The following is a 22,415-nucleotide window of genomic DNA, read 5'->3' as shown; positions in this document are numbered from 1 at the left end:
CTCCTTTAGTACTTGCATTTTTCACATTGAAAAATTAATATAGATTTGTGTACAGCCTAAATATTTCTTCCATTAAAACAATAGAGATGCAAACATTTGAGTAAAATGTACTTTTTAAGTGGGTCATTTAAAATAATTCTCTTTATTTACTAGGAGCTTCCTGAAAATGTGGTACATCTTTTGAAGAAGTGTCTCATCTTTCATCCTTCTAAGAGGTTAATATTTTAAGATTTGGGCAGTATATCAAAATCTTTTACATATCAGCAATTTATATTCTGTTTTTATAATGTTAGCAGATTAAATATCTTTATAAATATCATACTATATAATTACAGTAGTGTCACAAATGTGAGTTTTTAAGGTGCTAATACTTTGTTAATAAAAAAATAATTAAAAGTTAAACTGTGGTCAGAAAACTGACTGATACAAATAGAATTATTAGTTCATTTTCCAGCTTCTGAGTAGAAATTCAGTTAGATTGTCCATATTCCTGCACTCTATGATAATATCAGAGAAAGAAAAACTATGGACAATAATATAGTAGTAAACTTGAATACATGTTAAGTAGCAATTGCTGTTAATATAAAAGATTTCTTTGTAAAGCTTTTTTTTCATTTGATGACATCACTATGGCTGTACAGCTATTCCTAAGCTCCTTAAGTTTATAGTATTTGAAAATAAAAAATGAACTATACTTGAGGGAGGGAAGGGAAGTCAGGAGGGGAAAAAATTGGAGAGAATGAGAAAAGGGTTGACACTGTTCAAAAGGAAATTTACTCATTACCTGAATCATGTAACTAATCCCTCTTTACAATAAAATTTTTAAACATAAATGACGTATTCTAATGTATCTTTTAAAGTATAGCTTTATCAGAACACATAAGGGAGAGAGGAATGACATTAAAATAGTTTTGTATAAATGTGCCACAATAAACTAAGGTAGGAAGCAGATTTAAAAGATAATGATTTATATGTTGATCAGATTACAATGTTCAATAAAGTAATTTTGTGTTAGTCAGGTAAAAATAAAACTAAAAGCTTTTATAGAGTGGTTTCTCAGTGATTTCTTATTACACTTGAACAGCTTACTGTCATTTGCTTATTATGTAAAGATAGACATCTAGATTGATTGAAGCCATTTGTTATTTTTCTGTGATTAGGTATTTAAGGCTTTTACCTATCCCCTTGTATGTGTGCTGCTTTGCTAGAAAAATTTGTATACTCTTCATTCACGCTCTGTATTTTAAATTGTGTTTCTCAAGGCCAACCCCAGATGAATTAATGAAGGATAAAGTATTCAGTGAAGTATCAGCTTCATACACCCCCTTTATCAAACCTGCAAGTCTGTTCTCATCTTCTCTGAGATGTGCTGATTTAACTCTGCCTGAAGATATCAGTCAGTTGTGTAAAGGTAATAATAAATGAAACAAAGGCAATCATGAGTTATTTCTAAAGAAAGTCCCTTTATCCTGGTCTTTGTTTTGAATTTATTGACAAGTATATTTTATATCAATGGGATTTTATTATTACATAGGAATTGTGATTTTTAGTTGGGGGGCTTGAACTCTGGGCTTGGGCACTGTCCCTGACCTCTTCAGCTCAAAGCCGGTGCTCTACCACTTGAGCTACAGCACCACTTCTGGTTTTCTGGTGCTTAATTGGAGATAAGAGTCTCATGGACTTTTTCTGTCCATGCTGGCTTTAAACCTCGATCCTCAGATCTCAGCCTCCTGAGTAGCTAGGATTACAGGCATGAGCCACCAGCACTCAGCCCTGTGATGATTTTTAAAGTGTTTTAAACATAATTGACCCAAAAACTTAATCTTATATGTGATTCATGTTCAATATAATTTCTTATAGATGAAAAGTCATGTTGATATGAAGTCCATACTATATGTAAGTTAGAGAATATCAGCTTTTGTGGATGGATCAGGATTTTTTTGGTCATATACCTCAATACTTTCACTGCTTGCATTCCTAGTATAGAGGATAAACATTCCAATTCTATAGTTGCAATGTAAGGAATAAAATTTCTAGATTTCCTATTTTTAGCTTCTCTTGTTATAGGAAACAGATTTGTGACTAAAGTTGACTAATAGTCTCCTTGGCATGAGAGTTTCTTTGAGGAAAATCGTTTCTGTTTCAAAAAGAAAGGTGGCTAGATACAGGTGGCTCACGCTTGCAATCTTAGGTATTCAGGAGGCAGAAATCTGAGGACTGTACTTTCAATCCAAAGTCTTTTGAGACTCTTGACGCCAATAAATTACCAAAAAGCCAGAAATGGGGGCTTTGCCAAAGTGGTAGAGCACTAACCTTGGGCAAAAAGAGGCTCAGGAACAGTACCCAGGTCCTGAGTTCAAGCCCCAGGACTATCTCACACACACACACACACACAAAAAAAAAGAAAGAAAGAAGAAGAAAAGAAAGGTAGTACCTCAGGAGTTCACTTTCTCTTTTGAATGTGGGAAATGATCTAGCTTTCCAAGAGCTTAGTTCATGAACTATCTTTATTGTGTAAGCTGTCTTTAGGGGGATACTATTTTTAGCCATTAACATTCAAATTGTTTGAAAAGCGAATGGAATCTGGCAGCCAGGCCCACCTTCATGTGGACATGAAACCCCACTCCAGCTCAGTGCATCCACTGGTGTTATCTAAAGATAGGAAGCAGCTGTGAGGATCATGGCCCAGACACACAAGCTCAGTACATTATTGAGATTTATAGGAGAATAGAATGCTTTCCCCCTCTCATGCTCAAGAAAATTAGGACTGGCTGGTATTGAGTATTCCCCTCCACCCCAAGGACAGTGAAGCTGAGAGGGTAGGCCTTGCTAAAAGTGCTCTAATGTATTTCGTGATCATTTTATTTCCTCCTCTCATTGCCAGAAATACCTGGTTGTTTTTCTCCACTGTTAACTGTCCTCTAAAGGTAAAAAAAAAAAAAAATCACAAAAGTGAAGAGATCCCTTTTTGAGTCACTAGAAATTTTAGTCTGACTTGTCTGAGACTAAAATTGCCTCCAGCAATTCATCAATTATAGTTCAGGCTTTTTCTTTCACAGCCCTGATTCCAGAGATGTTTTCTGCTCATGAGTCTGTGCTTCAGTAATTTGTAACTATATTACCCAGTCTTGGTTGTAATAATTTGTCACCACGTTCTTGAGTCTCTAACAGTTCTAAAAAAGACCTGTTGATTTTTCAATCTGTACTGTTATTGGGAACAACTCAAAGGCTGCTTACATAGATAACCCGTTCTTCAGTTTCCTTTTTTCAGAATTTCAGCTATTACTGGCTATCAATTTTAAAGAAAACAAAAATTGTGCTGATTCTTTTTAATTCACCATTAACAGATATAGACAGTGATTACCTGGCAGAAAGATCTATTGAAGAAGTTTATTATCTTTGGTGTTTGGCTGGAGGTGACTTGGAGAAAGAGCTTGTTAATAAAGAAATCATTCGATCAAAACCACCCATCTGCACACTCCCCAAGTAAGGAAGGAAAAATAAAAGTTAATGAAAGAAAAAGATGTTTGTGTGTTTTCATAGAAATTCAAACTAAAGAATTCTGGAAGAAATAGATGTCACCACTTGTTTGATCAGAATTCCTAATTGCAGGTTATTTTATGTTTTTATTTTTCTTATGTTTTTAAAAAGTGAATGTTCTCTTTTAATAAATTTGAAGTAGTTGTGTTATGAGATATCTGCAATAATTGATAAAAATGAAAAATACTGCTGAGAGCAATATTCATTTTAGTTAAAAACTGGAGCAATAATATTTAAGTTAAAAACTGGACTAGTGTCTCTTATTATGGAGAACTATTTATTTTCCAAATATATTTATAAATATACAGAGCTTTGTAGGCTCACTGCAGCGTTTAGAAATTGCTACTGTCTTATAGTTCAGAAAAATCTGCAGAACACCATATTATAAATTAGAATGGAAGTTGGATAACTTTATAGCTATGAAATACAGACGTGTAGCCTTTCAATCTGTATGAAAACATGAACATGAAATTCTTGAGCTTCTGGCAGTCCTTTAAATGTTTAATTTTAGATTCTAGAACAGATTTGATTGTTGTAGATAACTGTACAAATCATCTGGTCATTTTTATTTTCACCTTTCACATTTCTAGTTTATTATTTGAATAAGTTATTAGATTTCTACTTGTTTCCCCTCTTAAACTGATTTTTAGATATTAAACTCAATCACAAAAATCCTTCATTGAAATGAGTCTAAATTCGGAAATAAGATAAGAAATAAGGAAATAAGAAATTCGGAAATAAGAAGAAATGGTATGAAGGTTAGATTCTTAACATGCATGTCACATTTGAGACATTTATTATCAATCATTTTTCCCCAGAGATGTTAGAACATTCAGTGTGCTTTTGCTCTCTTCTTTTGATATTTTTTAGCTATATACACTTTCTTGGGATGCATTTGGATAGAACAATGCCAATAATAATTATCATTGAACGTGCATGAACAAAGAATTGCATTTAACACTTGTGTATTCTTGTATACATACATACTGTATTCATCCCAGAACAAGAGACATCTAAAAATAAGACTTGTTTGGAATCACATCAATCATCTAATCTAAAATTTATTCTTAATAAAGGGATTATGACTTAGAAGAAAGTTTCATGTTAGCTGGGTGCCAGTGGCTCACACCTGTAATTGTAGCTACTCAGGAGGCAGAGATTTGAGAATTGCACTTTTCAAAGCCAGCCCAAGCAGAAAAGAAAGTCTCTGAGACTCTGAACTTCAATTAACCATTCAAACGGCAGTGGAGCTATAAGTCAAAGTGGTAGAACACTAACATTGAGCAAAAGAGTTCACACCCAGCTCCTGAGGACTCACAACCAACAACAAAAAAGTTTAGTGGATTTTTTTTCCTGACTGAAGAAACAATCAGTTGTATGCTCATTATAATAGGTGTGTATGTGTGTTTGTGTTTAACTCTCTTTCAGTTTCCTTTTTGAAGATGGTGAAAGCTTTGGACAAGGTCGAGACAGAAGCTCCCTTTTAGATGATACTACTGTGACATTGTCCTTATGCCAGCTAAGAAATGTAAGAATGATATTTATAACCCTTAAGATATTTTTAATTAAATATGACTCCTTGTCTTCCCTGTTTTTATAAAATATGTTAGAACTCCAGAAAGATAGACACCCCTGAATGAGACTTCTGTAAAATAGCATCTGTGTAAATTAAGCTTTCAGTACATGTTGTCTGGTTGTTTGCACATGCACAGAAGAAAAATTAGGTATTTTTGAGGGTTTTGCTTATTTGTTGTTTTGAGACTATCACTGTATAGCCAAGGGTGAACTTGAACTCATAATCCTCCCTTAGCCTTCTGAGTGCTAGGATTAACAAGTACATATCACAATGCCTGGATACAAAAAGCATGTTATCAATTTATCTTTTCACCATCATTTAGTGTTTTCATTTTTTTCTTTGTCTATACTTTATATTGATTCAATGTTATAAAGTAGTGTCTTACTATGATATTGGTCTTAACCCTTATAGTACAACTGTGTGTCTCATGTTTTTAGCTTTTTGCATATTATGTGCATTACTGGTCTACATATTTTCTGAATATTTCTGATTGATTTTGACTTCTGAAAATATATATTTATAATTTACATTATTTTCCTTTAAAATACTGTTGCTGCTAAACTAACTGTATAAAATATTTTGTCTTTAAATTCACAGCGATTAAAAGATGTTGGTGGAGAAGCATTTTATCCATTACTTGAAGATGAGTAAGTATATTTGGTGCTCTTTTACACTTATTTTTCTATTTATATTAAATATGTAAATAGTTTGTACATTTTCTTTGAAAAGCCTTCCTGAACAGATAAAAAGGCTTTAATTTACTAGAATTTCATATTTCTGTCATTTCTTTACTTTTGTTCCTTCCTCTTTTACAGCCAGTCTAATTTACCTCATTCAAACAGCAGTAATGAGCTGTCAGCAGCTGCCACTCTCCCTTTAATCATCAGAGAGAGGGATACTGAATACCAGCTAAACAGAATTGTCCTCTTTGACAGGCTGCTAAAGGTAGGGATTTTAACACAGAAAGTGGAGGGCAGGCCCATATGCAGTTGTTCCCTTCAGTATTCTTGATTTTTGACAAATCATGAGACCACAAGAAGACTAATTCTTATGACTTAACTGTTCCAATTAACCTCCTTTAACTATCAAAATGATACATATTCACAGTAAATTAAAAGTAAGAGCAAAATGTGAGAATATTTCAAAGTCATCTTAGACAAAGGATTAATGTCCTTTTTATAATTTAATTTTTATTGTGTTTAATTGCATGAAGGGGTTTCAGTTGAACATGTCAGTTTATAAGTACAATGCATCTTGTTATCCTTTCTTTTTTAAAGAAGACTTTAAACCAATAGAAAATAGCTCTAATACTAAAACAGAAATATGGATCAAGTTATTATGTGAATATAGTCAATTAGTAAATACATAGTGAGCCTGGAACTCGTTTTTTTTGTAATCAACTTGAACCATTTTGCAAAACAGTTTGAAATTATTTATCAAGAACTTAAATCATATAAATTTTGTGTATTCTAATAATTGTCCACTAAAGATCTATCCCCAAAATGCAATTTTTTTATTGTGAAAATACCATACAGAGGGGTTACAATTACATGGACAAGGTAATGAGTACATTTCTTGTCAAGCATTGTTGCCTCCTCCTTTGTTTCCCCTTCCCATCCCTTCCCATCTCCCACCCCCCACACACACCCCTACCCACCCTTGGACATAGTTGTAAAGTTCATTTTTCGACATAACGACTTGTACATCTCATTGTTGCAGTCACCTGTATCCCTATTTAAACAATTTGTTTTTGCTCTTCCCCTCCACAAATTACACCACCATCAAATACAATGAAAGTAGGGGTTATTCCGTGGGGGAGGGACATAAAAAGCAACAAAGAAATAATAGGATAAATTCATATGCAAGAAGCCACAATAGTTTATACTCATTGGACAAAGTCTTTTTTCTTTTTTTTTCTTTTTGGTCAGTCATGTGGCTTGAACTCTGGGCCTGGGCGCTGTCCCTCAGCTCTTCCACTCAAGGCTAGCACTCTACCACTTGAGCCACAGTGCCACTTCCGGCATTTTCTGCTTATATGGTGCTGAAGAATAGAACCAGGGCCTCATGCATGCAAGGCAAGCACTCTACCATTGAGCCACCTTCCCAGCCCCACAAAGTCTTTTATATATATTATCTTGTTTAATTTTTTGGTGGGGGAGGTCCAGTCGTAGGGCCTGAACTCTGGGCGTGGGCACTGTCCCTCAGTTTTTCAGCTCAAGGCTAGCGCTCTACCACTTGAGCTACAGCACCACTTCCAGCTTTTTTCTTTTTGCTTATGTGGTGCTGAGGAATCGAACCCAGGGCCTCAGGCATGCAAGGCAAGCGCTCTACCACTGAGCCACCTTCCCAGCCCCTCTTGTTTAATTTTTATGAGGCTGGTTTCTCATGTTCCATGTGACTAGCTCTTATTCTGCCTAGATTACCAAATAAAGAAGAATAATTAGAAAGAATGAACTCTTTTTTCTAATTGTACTTTTCAAGTTTTGAAGGTTTCGAGTCCATTCCTTTGCTTATATAAATAAAGTCAGATCTGGTAACTGCAGAACACTTCAACATTATCATTAACATATTGAGAACTTACTAGACTAAAAGTGACATTTGTGAATTTTAGATACTTTTTCATTTTTTCTTATTTTTATAATGTTTAATTGACAAAGCTATATTTATGTAGTACCATGTGATTTCTATATATGTTTTTCCAAATCAAGGGAATAATGTCTGTCTCCTCAGACGTCATTTCTTTGTCTGAAAATAATATCTTTTTTTCTCATTTTTTCAAGTGTGCAGTGCATTCTCATTCTTTGTAGCCATCATACTGTGATTAGAGCACCATTTTTTTAAATCTAACTATAACTTAATACTCTTGACCAACTTTTCTTATCTCTCCTTTACCACTATGCTTTCTAGCCTCCTCACCTCTCCTTTACCACTATGCTTTCTAGCCTCCTCACCGCTAATATCTTCTTCTTCCATTTTCTTTGACCCTGACCTGTGAATGAGATCATGTTATATTTCCCTTTCTGTGCTTGGCTTATTTGACTTAACGTGTCTTCCTGTTCCACTCATGCTTTGACAAATGACAGGATTTCATGTGTACATACCACATTTTCTTTATCCATTGGTGAGTTAATTGATACTAGTTGACTCCATTTGTTGGCTAATGTGAATTTGTTGCTACTTCAGTAAACATGGCAGTGCAGATGTCTCTTTGACATACTGATTCATTTCTTTTGGATATATACACGGCAGTGGGGTAATAAGTCTACTTTTTTATTGTTCAAAAGTGTATTATTTGTTTAGCTTCTATTTTTTTCTAGTGAATAGTTTCCAGTACTGTTTCATTGTGGTTGGAATAGATAATTGATATGTTTTTAATTTTTGAGCATTTTTTTTTCATGTCACAGGCTTATCCATATAAAAAAAATCAAATTTGGAAAGAAGCAAGAGTTGACATTCCTCCTCTTATGAGGGGCTTAACCTGGGCTGCTCTTCTGGGAGTTGAGGTAAGAGAGAAAAGATTAGAAAGTGATTAATAGAACCAAGAAATAATTTAAGCTGTCTGATATTTTCCATATATTTTTAAATTATCAGAAGATTACATAGTAAGATATGAACATTAGAATTTTTTTCAATTTTCAGTGAAATACATGAAGAGGCATGGAATAGAATAATAAAATTTGTTAGATTTGTGGTATTTAATATTTATTCCTGCAGAAAGTAGAGTTTATTTTTAAATCTGGGTATGTTATAAATGTATTTTGGTTACAAGTTCTAAACTAGGTATGACCATATATGGCTTCAATCCCAGTACTAGTGAGGCTGACGTAGAAGAATTGTGAATTTGAGGCCAGCCTAAACTATAGAGCAAGTTTGAGGACAAGTTGATCTATATAATGAGACTTGCCTCAATAAGTAAACAATTTTTAAAAATAGGTAGTACAGCTTATGAAGAAGTATGCTTTGTTTTTTTAAAAATATGATTTCCTATTTATAAGTAATTCCAAGCTCAGAGAAATCATTCAGTTCAATTTGTGCCTTGTCAAAATAACTAACCTACTTCAGAGGCTTTTGGAATGCCTGTTATACCTGGACCATCCTGTCAACAGAAGCTACTTTGTCTTCTCCATCCCTTTAACTGTGGCAGCAAAGAAAGAAGAATTGTCACAACAACAGGGTGGCTTTTAATACTAACAGAAACTGGTGACTGAAGTCATGATACCAGGCCCAATCCTTGCCATATTTTATTTCCTATCTTTTTTTATTTTTTATTTTTTTGTCGGTCATGGAGGGCTGAACTCTGGGCCTGGGCACTGTTCCTCAGCTCTTCAGCTCAAGGCTAGTGCCCTACCACTTGAGCCACAGTGCCACTTTCGGCTTTTTTCTGCTTATGTGGTGCTAAGGAATCGAACGCAGGGCCTCATGCATGAGAGGCAAGCACTCCACCATTGAGCCAATTTCCAGCCTCTGTCATTTCTTTTTTTATCCTGCCTTGTAGAGATAACTCCCTATCTTAGTTCTTGCAATCCTTGTTACTGCTTTTCAGTCCTGTGTTGGAATAATTTCCTTTCTTCACTTTTGATTCTCCTAATGAGAGTCTACAAATTTTTTTGAGTTTTGTTGATTACTTTAAAGAAAACCTTTTGTACCATTCCATATATTACTCATCAATTATTGTAGGACCTTATGATCCCAAATCTATTAGGCATTTTGGTGTCAGGTTTTCCAACCTCTCATTAATTGGATGACTCAAAAAATTGATTCAGCACCTAATGTCACCAAATTCCTGGCTCTTTCTCTGCTATAATGGTAAGGCAGAAAAGTAAGTTTTGTGCATGATCTTATAATACATAACCAAATTTAAAGTAATTGCTTCAAATATTGCTTCTATAACAATATAGCTGAAAAAAATATAAATAAGCTGTTAGTCCATGATAACGACTGCATCTTAAACCTCTGTATCCTGCTACTAAATTACTATTCCTTTGAATAGTTTATACATTCTGAGTCAGCAAAATGGCAGATTTTCAGACTTGTAAAAGACTTTTGTCTCGTTATCAGATATGTAAATAATTTGTCTTAAGTTGAGGTATCATTTAGGTTAGCATGTACATGTCTGTACTTAGATAGGTTTTTTTTTTAAAGAATAGATGTTTAGGGCTGGGAAGGTGGCTCAGTAGTAGAGCACGTGCCTTGCATGCCTGGGGCCCTGGGTTCAATTCCTCAGCACCATATAAGCAAAAAGAAAAAAAAAAAGAATAGATGTTTATAAGTAGGTTTTCCCATTGATCCTTACATCTGAAAATCAGAAATTTGAAAATACTCCAAAATCTTTTTTAAAAAACTATGTTGAATAATTAATACCTTGCTCAAAAAATTTTGTATTTCAGAGTATCTTGGTCTTTGATTAGGACTACTCAACTCAAAAGATGTGTCAAAATTCCCAAACTAGAAAAACTCCAAAATCTATCCCAAGCCTTTAGGACATTTATATTAAGGATATAATAAAGTGGCATTTTGTGTTTTCTTTCTTGCAGGGTGCTATTCATGCTAAGTATGATGCAATTGATAAAGACACTCCAATTCCTACAGATAGACAGGTAAGATATTCTTAAGCAACCTGGGGGGTAATTCTGCCAAATGGTTACATTTTTTCAAAAATTTTCTTCTTTTTATTATGAATGTTTAGCCACTGCCAAATACAAAAGGTATTAGAAAAAGTGGAACATATTTAGAAATTAGTTACAACAATACTTTAAACTACTTTTGTTTTAAAAACTTAAAAAAGAATTGTCCCATGCCTGTCATCAGTCTCAGCTATTCAAGTGATAGAGATCATAGTTCAAGACCAGCCTGAGCACAAAATTAGCAAGACGCTCTCCCCATCTCAACAAATAAGCTGGGTGTGATGATTCACAATTGTAATCCCAGCTTTACCAGAGACATCTATAGAAGAATGACAGTCTGAGGCTGACCAAAACACTATCTAAAAAAAAATAACTAAAGCAAACATGGCTCAAGTGGTAAAGTGTTTGCCTAGCAAGTACAAGGCTTGAGTTCCATAAAACAAAGTCATTTTTTGCCTGAAGAGAAGAACAGAAAGATCAGTGGCTATGATGCAATAAAAGCCAAGAGTAAAAACATAATTTGCTTTTTATTTAGACCTATTTATAAAATGAGGTATTTTTGAAAACTGTTTTAGCACATTCCTTTTTAAAACTGTTTCCCCTAAGTATACCTAGAACTTCTATGTGCATTTGTGTTTCCAGAAGATTGATAAAAATTTCAGCCACTTGAGGCAGTGTTGGACTATCTTAAAATTTGTATTTTTAAAATGTTTATTATAATTTCTGCTCTTATTTTATTAATAAAGTTAAAGGACTTTGGGGATTGCTGTGTCACAGTTTTATCTTACTGCTTTGCTTCCTACAGATTGAAGTGGATATTCCTCGTTGTCATCAGTATGATGAACTCTTATCATCACCTGAAGGTCATGCAAAATTCAGGCGTGTGTTAAAAGCTTGGGTAGTATCTCATCCTGATCTTGTGTATTGGCAAGGTAATTGTTAGTGGGACTTTTCTTCAAGTATTAAGTCCTTTGTGTATGACTAGCATATTTCTGTGTGTAGAGGCTCATACTGGGCCTAAATTCAGGGCCCCGAGGACCTAGCTTTCTCATTCAAAGTGGCACTCATGCTTCCAGCCTGGCTTTTGCTGGTTAATTGGAGAATCCATCTCCAATGAGATGGATTCTCATGGACATTTCTCTTTGGACCATCTTCAAATATCTGTGATCTTCAGATCTCAGCTTCCTAAGTAGCTAGGGTTACAGGCATGACCACACATATCTGGAATCATTAACAAGTTTTAAACTTAAAACTAAATATCAAATTTTGTTTACTTTGAAAAAAGTCAACACAAAAAGGATTCATTTTTGAGAAGTTTATAAATGATGTTTGTTTACAAATCTGAATTTCTTGTATGTATTATTTAGATACATAAAACTGAAAATTAAACCTGCAATCACATTGTTAGGAAAGTAGGATATTTGGTGCTCAAACAGTCTCTGGGTATGCACTTTTTTTTTCAGTTGTGGGACTTGAACTCTGGGCCTGGGCACCGTCCCTGAGCTCTTCAGTTCAAGGCTAGTGCTCTACCACTTGAGCCACAGCTCCACTTTCAGTTTTCTGAGTGGTTTATTGTAGATAAGAGTCTCACGGACTTTCTTGCTCAGGCTGGCTTTGAACCGTGATCCTCAGATCTCAGCCTCTCTGGTAGCTGGGATTACAGGCATGAGCCACCGGCACCCAGCTTGTATATGCACTTTGTAAGACTTATACAAGTAATAAATAATTTTATGCCTCAACTAATTTGGGGCTCGTTGAGATTTTTTACTCATTAATGATCCTTAAATTTTATTTATAGTAGCTACTAAGAAATAAAGCACAGGCTAGACTTTTAGGCTGTAGTCTATTTTCTGCCCTGCACTGGTATCTTTAATCCTGAGCTTTAGTTTTTCCCATTTTTGTCCTCTGGTCATTAATAAGTTCATGATTTAACTTGGTCATATTTTTTAAATGCCTTGTTATAAGTAGTTGTTATGGTTAAATATTCAGTTTTATACTGGCCACACTATAAAGGATGGTATTATTTTCCTAGCTCAGTACATCCTCCTAACTCACTAAGTAGATCTAATGCATTCTCTCAACATGAGAGAGTATATGAACAATATTATTATCAGTAAAATATATCATATGTGTGTGCTTTTCAACTTTTGAAGAATTTTGTTTGTTCCAAAGAGGAAAAGGCAAGTAAGGACCCACCATCTAAATGTACACACCAGGAGATGTACAATTATTGTCAAAAATATACAAGAGTCAGAAGTGGGGACTATATTCCAATTTTTTATTGCTATGTTATTCTTTACCTCATAATAATTGATAATAATAACTGATTTTGAACACTTATTATGTGGCAGTCCCTGCTATTTATTTCTTATGAAAACATAGCAATGACTCATGAAGTAACACCCACATCGAAGCGGAACAATAATCATTGAGACTATGATGACAACTAAGATATGTATCTGTATATTTCCATTCAGGATGCAATCATTTTACTCCTTTGTTCCAACCCCCTATATCAGGTCTTGACTCTCTGTGTGCTCCATTCCTATATCTAAACTTCAATAATGAAGGTAAGTCTCTTTCCACTGAAGCTATCATTGTACATATTTTCTGAAGTGTTGGTTCAAATATGGAAAGATTTTGGTTTTTATGTTAAGATTCTTATTTCCTATTTTATAGAAATTATAAAATTTGGTGAAATTTTATGTGAGACTCACTTATGGATAACAAAGAATTGCTTTATTACTGAAGAGTTTTACTTGCTTTATTACTGAAGAGTTTCACTAGAACATTGGTGGGAATTGAGCTGATTTTATTCATTTCATTTACATACTTGGTGTCCATTTTTATAAACCTTGAGAGTCTATAGAAATTAGTTTTAATCTAAGTTTGCCTTTATAAAACTTGGAAATAAATCAGTATTGATTTTATTGAGTTTATCCCTAATTTTGAGTCTTCAGAGCTTGTTATTTTAACATACTTTATAGTTTAAAATTTCTTTCTAAAACTATTCAATACTTTGTAGTTTAAGAAATGTATTTGTCTGTTTTGTATTCCAATTATTTGTTTATTATTATTCCAACTATTGTAAGATAGCTTTCTTGTTAATGACAGGCTATTTTGTTTCTCTCCCTTTGTTATAACTTTCCATAGTATATTTTTCAATAAGTATTTGGTAAACTAAAAACAAAATAAAAAATCCCACAACTCTATATTACAAATAGAGCAAGTGACTACATATGCTAATATGTCTAGATTCCTAGTGTCAGAATCTCCATCTTTTCTGATTCTGTTTTCTGTCAGTTTTCACAGTTAATTGAAATTGAATAAAGATAGTGTAACTGCAAAGAGCTGGAATTTCACTGGATGGTTGTTAACAGAACCATTTTCTGATAACGCTTCTTGATTGTCTAGACTAGAGCTTTATTCTGTAGTTAGGCACAGCCACAAGGATGGTAAGGCTCTCTGTTAGAAATTATAGGTTCTACCTGATATTCCTAAATCCAGTCGGCAATATTAAATATCATGAGGTTTATATTAATAACAATGATGTTCACAAATCTCATTTAAAAAGCACAAAGGTCAAGCAACTAAGGTTTTATTTTATGGAATTAGAATTTCAACAGTAATTTGAAATTGAAGTTACCAAAATAGTTATCAAAATGTTTTATATTTTAAGTAATAGAAGTGTTTGTTAATTTTATGTTTTAATTTTGTATTTGCTGCACTTAATAAAATAAATATTTAATAGTAAATATAAAAATGTGTGCTAATTGACAGCTGGTGGTTTACCCTATTAACCACTCTTTTCATTGACTTATTTTTTCTCAGCCTTGGCTTATGCATGTATGTCTGCCTTCATCCCCAAATACCTCTATAACTTCTTTTTGAAAGATAACTCACATGTAATACAAGGTAAGCAATACCTTTTCTTGCCTTTTTACTGGGCAAATCTTTTGTCAAAGTAACCAATATCTAATTAATTCAATTATGATTTAGACCCAAAGGAATATTGTGGTAGTCCATCACCAAATTCAAGAATGAGAATTTAGGCTTTCCTTCAATTCATAAAGAATTTATGGTATTTTTACAGCTATTTAATACCTGATCTAAATTGAACTCAAATGCAGACATGGTAGTTTAAAGAAAATAAGAAATTGTTCTCTCTCATGCGAGAACAAAAAAAGGTTCACCATGGAGCAAGTGAATAGTGAAGTTACAGAAACTTTAAGCATTGTTTTTTTCCGTCTTTGGTCCAAGACCTGAACTCAGACTCAGTGCCTGATGTTTTTGCTAATTGGCCAGCACTCTGCCAACTAAACCATGTCTCTAATCCCAGCATTTTTTAATTTGTAAGTTGAGTATTAAAACATTTGTCATTCATCTCATTCTAAATGCATTGTTCATTGCCAAAAAAAATATACTCCTCTTTTAACTTCCTAAACATACCTTTCCCATCAGACATAACCTATGTGTGAGCTCCTCTTGACCGACTTTATGTCCGTGTAAACTTAAAGCATTCTGAACTTTTCTGGAGCCTAGTATAAACTGAACTTAAAAAAAATAAGCATTTTTGAGTCAAACAGATATTCCAGAATGAAGCTTAAATATTTGTATAAAATTTATTTCTCTAAGCTGGGCACCAGTGGCTCATGCCTATAATCCTAGCTACTTATGAGGCTGAGAGCTAAGGATCACAGTTCAAAGCCAGCCTGGGAAGGAAAGTCCATGAGACTCTTATCTCCAGTAAACCTCTCAGAAAACCGGAAGTGGCACTGTGGCTGAAGTGGTAGAGCGCTCGCCTTGATCTGAAGATTTCAGGGACAGTGCCCAGGCCCAGAGTTCAAGCCCCACAACTGACAAAAAAAAAAAAGAGGGCTGGGAAGATGGCTCAGTGGTAGAGCGCTTGCCTTGCATGCCTGAGGCCCTGGGTTCGATTCCTTAGCACCACATAAGCAAAAAGAAAAAGACCGGAAGTGGCGCTGTGGCTCAAGTGGTAGAGCGCTAGCCTTGAGCTGAAGAGCTGAGGGACAGCGCCCAGGCCCAGAGTTCAGGCCCCATGACCGGACCCAAAAAAAAAAAAAAAAAAAAAGAATTTATTTCTCTAAATATAATTTTCCTCACACCTAAGGTTAAAGAGGTTGAAGATTATAGAACTCTAAAATATAAACATTTGACAAGTATTTGTATGTTTTATTGTATAAGCTTTTCTTTGCTTACCTTTGTATTTTGAAATGTTTGCTTTTTAATTGATATACCCATTTTCCTGTACATTCCTACCGTGAAAACTTTTATAAAATTGGTATTAATATGAAAATGTTTTTTTAGAAAGCACAGGCTTTGCTTGGTATTTTTATAATTAAGTAGGATTGTTGGTTTTTGTTGTTGTTGTTGTTTTTTTTTGGTCAGTCATGGGGCTTGAACTCTGGGCTTGGGCGCTGTCCCTGCTTTCTTCAGCTCATGACAAGAGCTCTACTGCTTGAGCCACAATGCCACTTACAGTTTTCTAGTGGTTTATTGGAGATAAGAGTCTCAGGGACTTTCCTGCCTGGGCTGCTTTGAACTGTGATCCTCAGATCTCAGCCTCCTGAGTAGCTAGGATTACAGGTGTGAGCCACTGGCACCTGGCAAGTAGGATTGTTTTATAATCAGAAAACTGCTTTTTACTTATCAGTTAATTTAGTAAAGAAGGTAATTCATATTCAACAGTCATTAATACCTCTTTCAGAAACCTGGTAAAGTGATGTCCTATAGAGTGGTTCTGTGCATTATGAATAAAGGGATGTGCTGCACTTGTTATAGTTTCCTTATTATCTTACTGGTTCTAGAATTGGTAGGATACTATAAGGTTCCAGTAATAACAAAACAAGTAGCCTTAATATCATTTTGGATAGCCAGAAGAAGTCACAAATTGTGCAGTGTCAAATACTGACTAAGGACTGAAAAGATTGATAAGAGAAAATAATCTTTTTAGTATTTGTGCAATGTAAACATTGAATTCTTTTATTTTTTTTTCCTTAATGTGGTAATAGAATTTGCCCTTAGAACCTCATACTTATTTGGCTAGTGTGCTACTACTTGAACAATGCCCCAGAGTTCAGACATTTCTGCCCTTGATCTTTTGGATCTCAGCCTCCTGAGTAGCTAGGATTGCAGGCATGAGCAATTCACATAGGCTCAAATGTTGAATTTTTAATCTTCAGTTAAAATGTCAACAATAGCTGCACACTGGAGGCCCATGCCTATAATCCTAGCTTCTCAGGAGACGGAGATCTGAGAATCACAGTTCAAAGCCATCCTGGGCAGGAAAGGCTGTGAGACTTTTATCTCCAACTAACCACCTAAAAACCCAGAGTGGAGCTGTGGCTCAAAGTGATACAGTGTTTAAAAGTCATATAGTATGAGCAGGGTGCTCACATTCTAACCAAAAGCTTTAATACTCTTTAGAAAAAGCTAATGATTTTTAGAAAAACTTTCACATAGAAATAACAGCCTCTGTCTTGAGTCAGGTCATTGTAATGCCAGACATGGCAGATTAGAGTGAGAGCCCAGGGTTTTAGAAACTCACCAACATGTTTTCCTCTCATGGCTAGGTTTATATTTTGGATTGGCTTCCAATGTGATAATAAAAAAAGGAACTAGTGAATAACCTTAAACCATGTTTGGATCCCAAACTTCTTCACTTACTGTGAAATTGATGGAATGTTTTCAAATAATTTTTTTTTGGGGGGGTGGGGGTCGGTCGCAGGGCTTGAACTCTGGGCCTGGGCGCTATCCCTCAGCTCTTCAGCTCAAGGTGAGTGCTGTACTGCTTGAGCCACAGCGCCACTTCCGGTTTTCTAGTGGTTTATTGGACATAAGAGTCGCATGGACTTTCCTGCCCAGGCTGCGGCTGGCTTTGAACTGTGATTCTCAGATTTCAACCTCCTGAGTAGCTAGGATTACAAGCGTGAGCCACCGGTGCCACTCTAATAACTTTTAAAAGCCTTTAAAACCAAACGAGCTGAAGTGGAGTTGTGGCTCAAGTGATAGAGCACTAGCCTTGAGCAAAGAAAGCTCAAGGTTACCACCACTCAGTTCAAGCCCCAGGACAGTCAAAACAAAAAGGAAATGTCAACAATATAAAAATGTTATCTTTAAAGCTAACATGAAACCAGAATATTTTCTAAGCTGTCAAATATAAAAACCTGAACACTATCCTTTACAGATGTCTTGGCTCTACATTAAAGCATACTGCCTGGCTAGCTTCCTGTATATGAGAAAGATGAAAATATTGCAGAATTCTCGAACAGTTAAAATAGCACTGAGTAAGCTGGTTAGACTGTTACTTAGAAGGTTTGATTATACCAGCCTTCATGGACAGCTCTCAGAGGGCTATTAGTTGTCTTATCTAATATAGTATTTGTTTTGGTTGATATGGTTCCTTTTTCAAAATACAGAATTTATACACCATCCACAAATTGCATTTCAACTGGGTGTGGTGATACACCCTATAATCCCAGCACTTAGAAGGAGAGTCAGGAAGATCACCAGTTTGGGGCCAACCTGGGCTTCAAATGAATTTCAAACCAGTTTTGACTACTTAGCAAGGTCCTCTTTCAAACAAACCACATTCATTTCCCAGTTATTGTTTCATATGTGTGTATGGCATCTTTATAGTAAATTTCCAACATGTGGAACATTTTTGTGCTTTTTTAATTCATTAAAATAGATATGAAACTATGAAACACAGTGTAATCTACAAGACTTGTCAGGCCAAAAAGACTTTTATTTACTAAATTGATCAACTATATTTTTGTAGCTGATATTGTAATTATGAGATGACTCAATTTTCTAATGACTTTACAATAATACTTTACAAGTATTATTTTTGTTGTATTTTTTGTTTTCCTTTGAAATTTAAATTGCTACTTACCTTTCCTCTTTTTTAAGCCCCAATAAATGTTCTTTACTGTTACGTTAAGTATTCATGTGTATTTTTCTAAGCAACCGACAGATTATTTTAAGTAAATTGTTTTAAATTAATTTGATACTAACCATATGTGTTATATGGAAAAATGCACATGTCAGTTAATTTAGTCCTTTAATTGCTAATTGCACTGCCAGATACTACTTTTGAAACTGAATTTCTTAAGATAATCTTCCACCCTTTGCCAAGGAATTCCATGCCAAGAAATGAGGAATAAATGAGAAAAGGAAATGAGTGTTTTTTAAAAAAAAAACTGCACAAAAGAATAAATGATTTTGTTTGATAGAATAAAAACACTATACTTAAAGTTTAACTGAGTAAGTTTTTTTTATAAATCAGCTGGTGTATCCATGTGTGTATATGCATGTGTGCATGTCTGTGTGTATGTGTACAAATACATGTGCTAGTACTGGTGCTTGAACTCAGGATGTTGGCTTTCATGCATAAGACTGAGCTTCACCCTCACTCCTACTTTCTTTTTTTTTCTTTTTTCTTTTTTTGCTGGTTCTTTAGATTTGAGTCTCATGTCTGTTTAAACCCACTTTGAACCATGATCCTTAGATCTCTGTCTTGTGAATAGCTAAGAATACAGACATGAACTTCTGATGCCTTTGATATTTTTTTATTTATTCTAGGGAAGTTTTAAATACTTTCTTGAAATAACTTGAATGTGTCAGTGTTGATAGCTCCTGTAATATCTCCCATTGAAAAAGAGAGGATATTCTGTATCTCATTGGAACATGTTCTGACAGCCAAAACTAAGCCAACTTTGTAGGTTATATTTACACATGTGAAGTAATATATAATCCATAATAATGTATATACCACTATGTGTGAGTGCTCAGTTATAATATATAAATTCAGCCACAGTATTTGGCAGGAAACAGAGAACATATTTCCATGATGGATTTGGTCTCAGGAGATCCTTAACTAACCATGTAAATCCACATAGTAATTAATTTTATCAGGCTCAAGTAAGAATGCTATTTAATCAGAGCATTATGTGGAGAACAGCCTGTGGCATGAATTTCTAGTTTAAAATGAAGCATGATTCTTAGAAGCTAGAAATTAATAACTATATACTTATCAACATTCAGTTGAATGTTTATGATGGCTGAGTTTACATACCTTGTGGGTAAACTGGAACTCTCAACATACCACCACAAATTGGAAGGAGAAAAACAGAGTTAAAGAACCTAAAAATTCTCCGGGCCCATCAGCTTTGTCCTAGGTCTTCACTTTGATTTGTAACTTTTAAAGCTGTTAGAAATTGTACTTTCTTGCTCTGAAAGGGGAGAAAATATGTTGATTTAATGAATTTTGTTGCAGTGCAAGAAACAATTCAGGAAACATTAATAACCTGTTCTTTAGTAGGCATCAAGATTGACATTAGTTCATTCAGTACTGTGATTTCCCATCATCACTGTGTCAGTCTAGCACCACGTTAATGTTTTGATTGAATGTTCTCCTTTCCATAGTATGCAACATTGCTCATAAACAGAGCAGAGTTTTAGTTGAGAGAAATAATGCTACTTACTTAGTACAGGATTTACTATTGTCTCTTCAAATGTTAAACAGGAAAACAGTATTATTAGACGTTGCTTTTGTCAAATAATTGATTTGAATGGTAGATGTAACTTTATTGAAGGAAACAAATAAGATGATAATTAAGGAAAAATCTTCATTGAGTTATTGTGACTTCAATTTTTATGTTACTAATTTTGGGTTTTAAATGAGTAAAAGTAGGATAGTTATTTAGTGTGGAGTAAATTGTTGTGTTGCTTAAGTAGATGATCAGTTGGTAAAATAATTTATTGAAAGAGTGTTAAAAGTAAAAAGCTGGGGCTGGGGGTTTAGCTCAGCGGAAGGGCGCCCACCTGGCCAGCGCAAGGCCCTAGGTTTGGTCCTCAGCCCTGGAAAAAAAGAAATAAATAAATAAAAATAAATAAATAAAAGTAAGAAAGCATTCTTCAGCTTTTGATCAAAAGCTATGAATTAGAATAGGATAAGAAAGTAGGTGTTTTTAATTATCTACCATGTGTCTGCTTTCAGTTAACGTACTGTTCTTACTCCTAACATGCCAAACGCAGACTCTTAAAATGAATTAAAACAAGAATAGATGTCTAAATCTGTGTATATAAATGAATTAAGGCATAACTTGTTTTACTTGTTAGTGCTTATTCATAAATATTTCTCATATAAGGATCTGCTATACTATCTGAACTTTCAATAAATGTGAAACTTAATGTTACTAAAGAAGTATTTGTATAATTTAACAGGAAATTGCATATTTTTAACTCAAAAATCAACATATTTCTGAAGGCAAACACTTTGTTATGGCATAGTTTTGGTATATTTGCTTAATAATTATCTGTAAATGAATAACATCAACTAGAAAATTATTAAAGTATCTTTGCTTCATGGAAAAATTCTTATTAGAATATAAATTAAGCTATAATTTAATGTCTTTGAGCTAATTTGTAAAGACAATGGTTATCTTAAACCTTGCTGTCATTTCAGAGTATCTGACCGTGTTCTCACAGATGATCGCCTTCCATGATCCAGAGCTGAGTAACCATCTCAATGAGATTGGCTTTATTCCTGATGTGAGTACATGGTACATTAGGAAAACATGAAGTAAAAAGAAAAGCAGAGATTCATAGCACATGAATACATTTTTATAATTTTTGTTGTCCTAAGAAATCCCTATCTAAGCAAGTTACTGCTGCTAAATAGAGCTTGTCATGCTCTGGCTACCTTCTGTATCCTTATTTTAAGTGCTAGGAGAGTATCTTATTACACACTTAATGTATAAAATCATGTGGGAAACCCATTTATAGTAGTCTTACTGAACTGTTAAGGATTTTCACTTGATTTTTATGATTTTTCAGGGCTGATTTTTGAGAAATAGGAAATTCATATTTAAGTGAAATCTTAAAATGGTTAACTACTCTAGATTTTGCTTGATTTGTGCCTTCATAGCCTTGCCAAAGTTTAGCTTCCTCTATTAGCTCCTTTGGGTTGATATCAAGCTAAGATTCAGAATAGACACCCAAAAGTTAGCCAGGAAACGGTGATGAGGAGTCTCTTTTTACAGTTCAAAACTTTATGTTAAAATTTGAATTTGAGTCGGCCACTGGTGGCTCACATCTGTAATCCTAACTACTCAGGAAGCTAAGATCTGAGGATTGCAGTTCAAAGACAGTCAGAGCAGAAAAATTCCCCATGAGACTCTTATCTCCAATTAGCCACTCAAAAACCGGAAGTAGAGCTGTGGCTCAAAGTGGTAGATTGCTAGCTTTGAACAAAAGAGTTCTGGGACAGTGCCCTGTTCAAGCCCTACAACCAACAATAACAAAAAATTGAAATTTGATTGCTGGTGCTGTTGGCTCATGCTTGTAATCCTAGTTACTTAGGAGGCTGAGAACTGAGGATCACAGTTAAAAGCCAGCCAGGTAGGAGAGTCCATAAGACTTCTCTCCAATGAGCCACCCCCAGAAAACCAGAAGTGGTGTTGTAGCTCAAAGGGATAGAGTGCTCTTGAGCAAAAAAAAAAAGCTCAGGGATAGCTCCTAAGCCCCAAGTTCAAATCCCATGACGAACTAAAAAAAAATTATATTTGAATTATAGAAAACCAGGCATGCCAGTGTACACCTGCCATCCACTGAGGATGTCAGTATAGATGCTCAGAGCTCATGGGCTACAT

General features: G+C 34.6%; 1 protein-coding gene across 1 annotated transcript in view; it reads left to right on the top strand.

The window, feature by feature from the left end:
- Positions 1-22,415, top strand: part of Tbck (TBC1 domain containing kinase) — a 124,997-nt gene that overhangs the window by 38,086 nt on the left and 64,496 nt on the right. The window contains exons 10-21 of the mRNA XM_070022402.1: positions 154-215; positions 1,263-1,411; positions 3,348-3,486; positions 4,969-5,068; positions 5,714-5,763; positions 5,932-6,061; positions 8,521-8,619; positions 10,651-10,713; positions 11,546-11,672; positions 13,260-13,310; positions 14,572-14,655; positions 21,230-21,315. Coding sequence (XP_069878503.1) covers positions 154-215; positions 1,263-1,411; positions 3,348-3,486; positions 4,969-5,068; positions 5,714-5,763; positions 5,932-6,061; positions 8,521-8,619; positions 10,651-10,713; positions 11,546-11,672; positions 13,260-13,310; positions 14,572-14,655; positions 21,230-21,315 — 1,140 coding nt within the window. The remainder of the gene's footprint in view (positions 1-153; positions 216-1,262; positions 1,412-3,347; positions 3,487-4,968; positions 5,069-5,713; positions 5,764-5,931; positions 6,062-8,520; positions 8,620-10,650; positions 10,714-11,545; positions 11,673-13,259; positions 13,311-14,571; positions 14,656-21,229; positions 21,316-22,415) is intronic.

The sequence above is a fragment of the Dipodomys merriami genome, unplaced genomic scaffold (assembly GCF_024711535.1).
Source record: "Dipodomys merriami isolate MVZ:Mamm:240054 unplaced genomic scaffold, mDipMer1.0.p SCAF_15, whole genome shotgun sequence".
Lineage (NCBI taxonomy): Eukaryota > Metazoa > Chordata > Mammalia > Rodentia > Heteromyidae > Dipodomys > Dipodomys merriami.
This window is presented reverse-complemented; position numbering and strand designations above follow the sequence as displayed.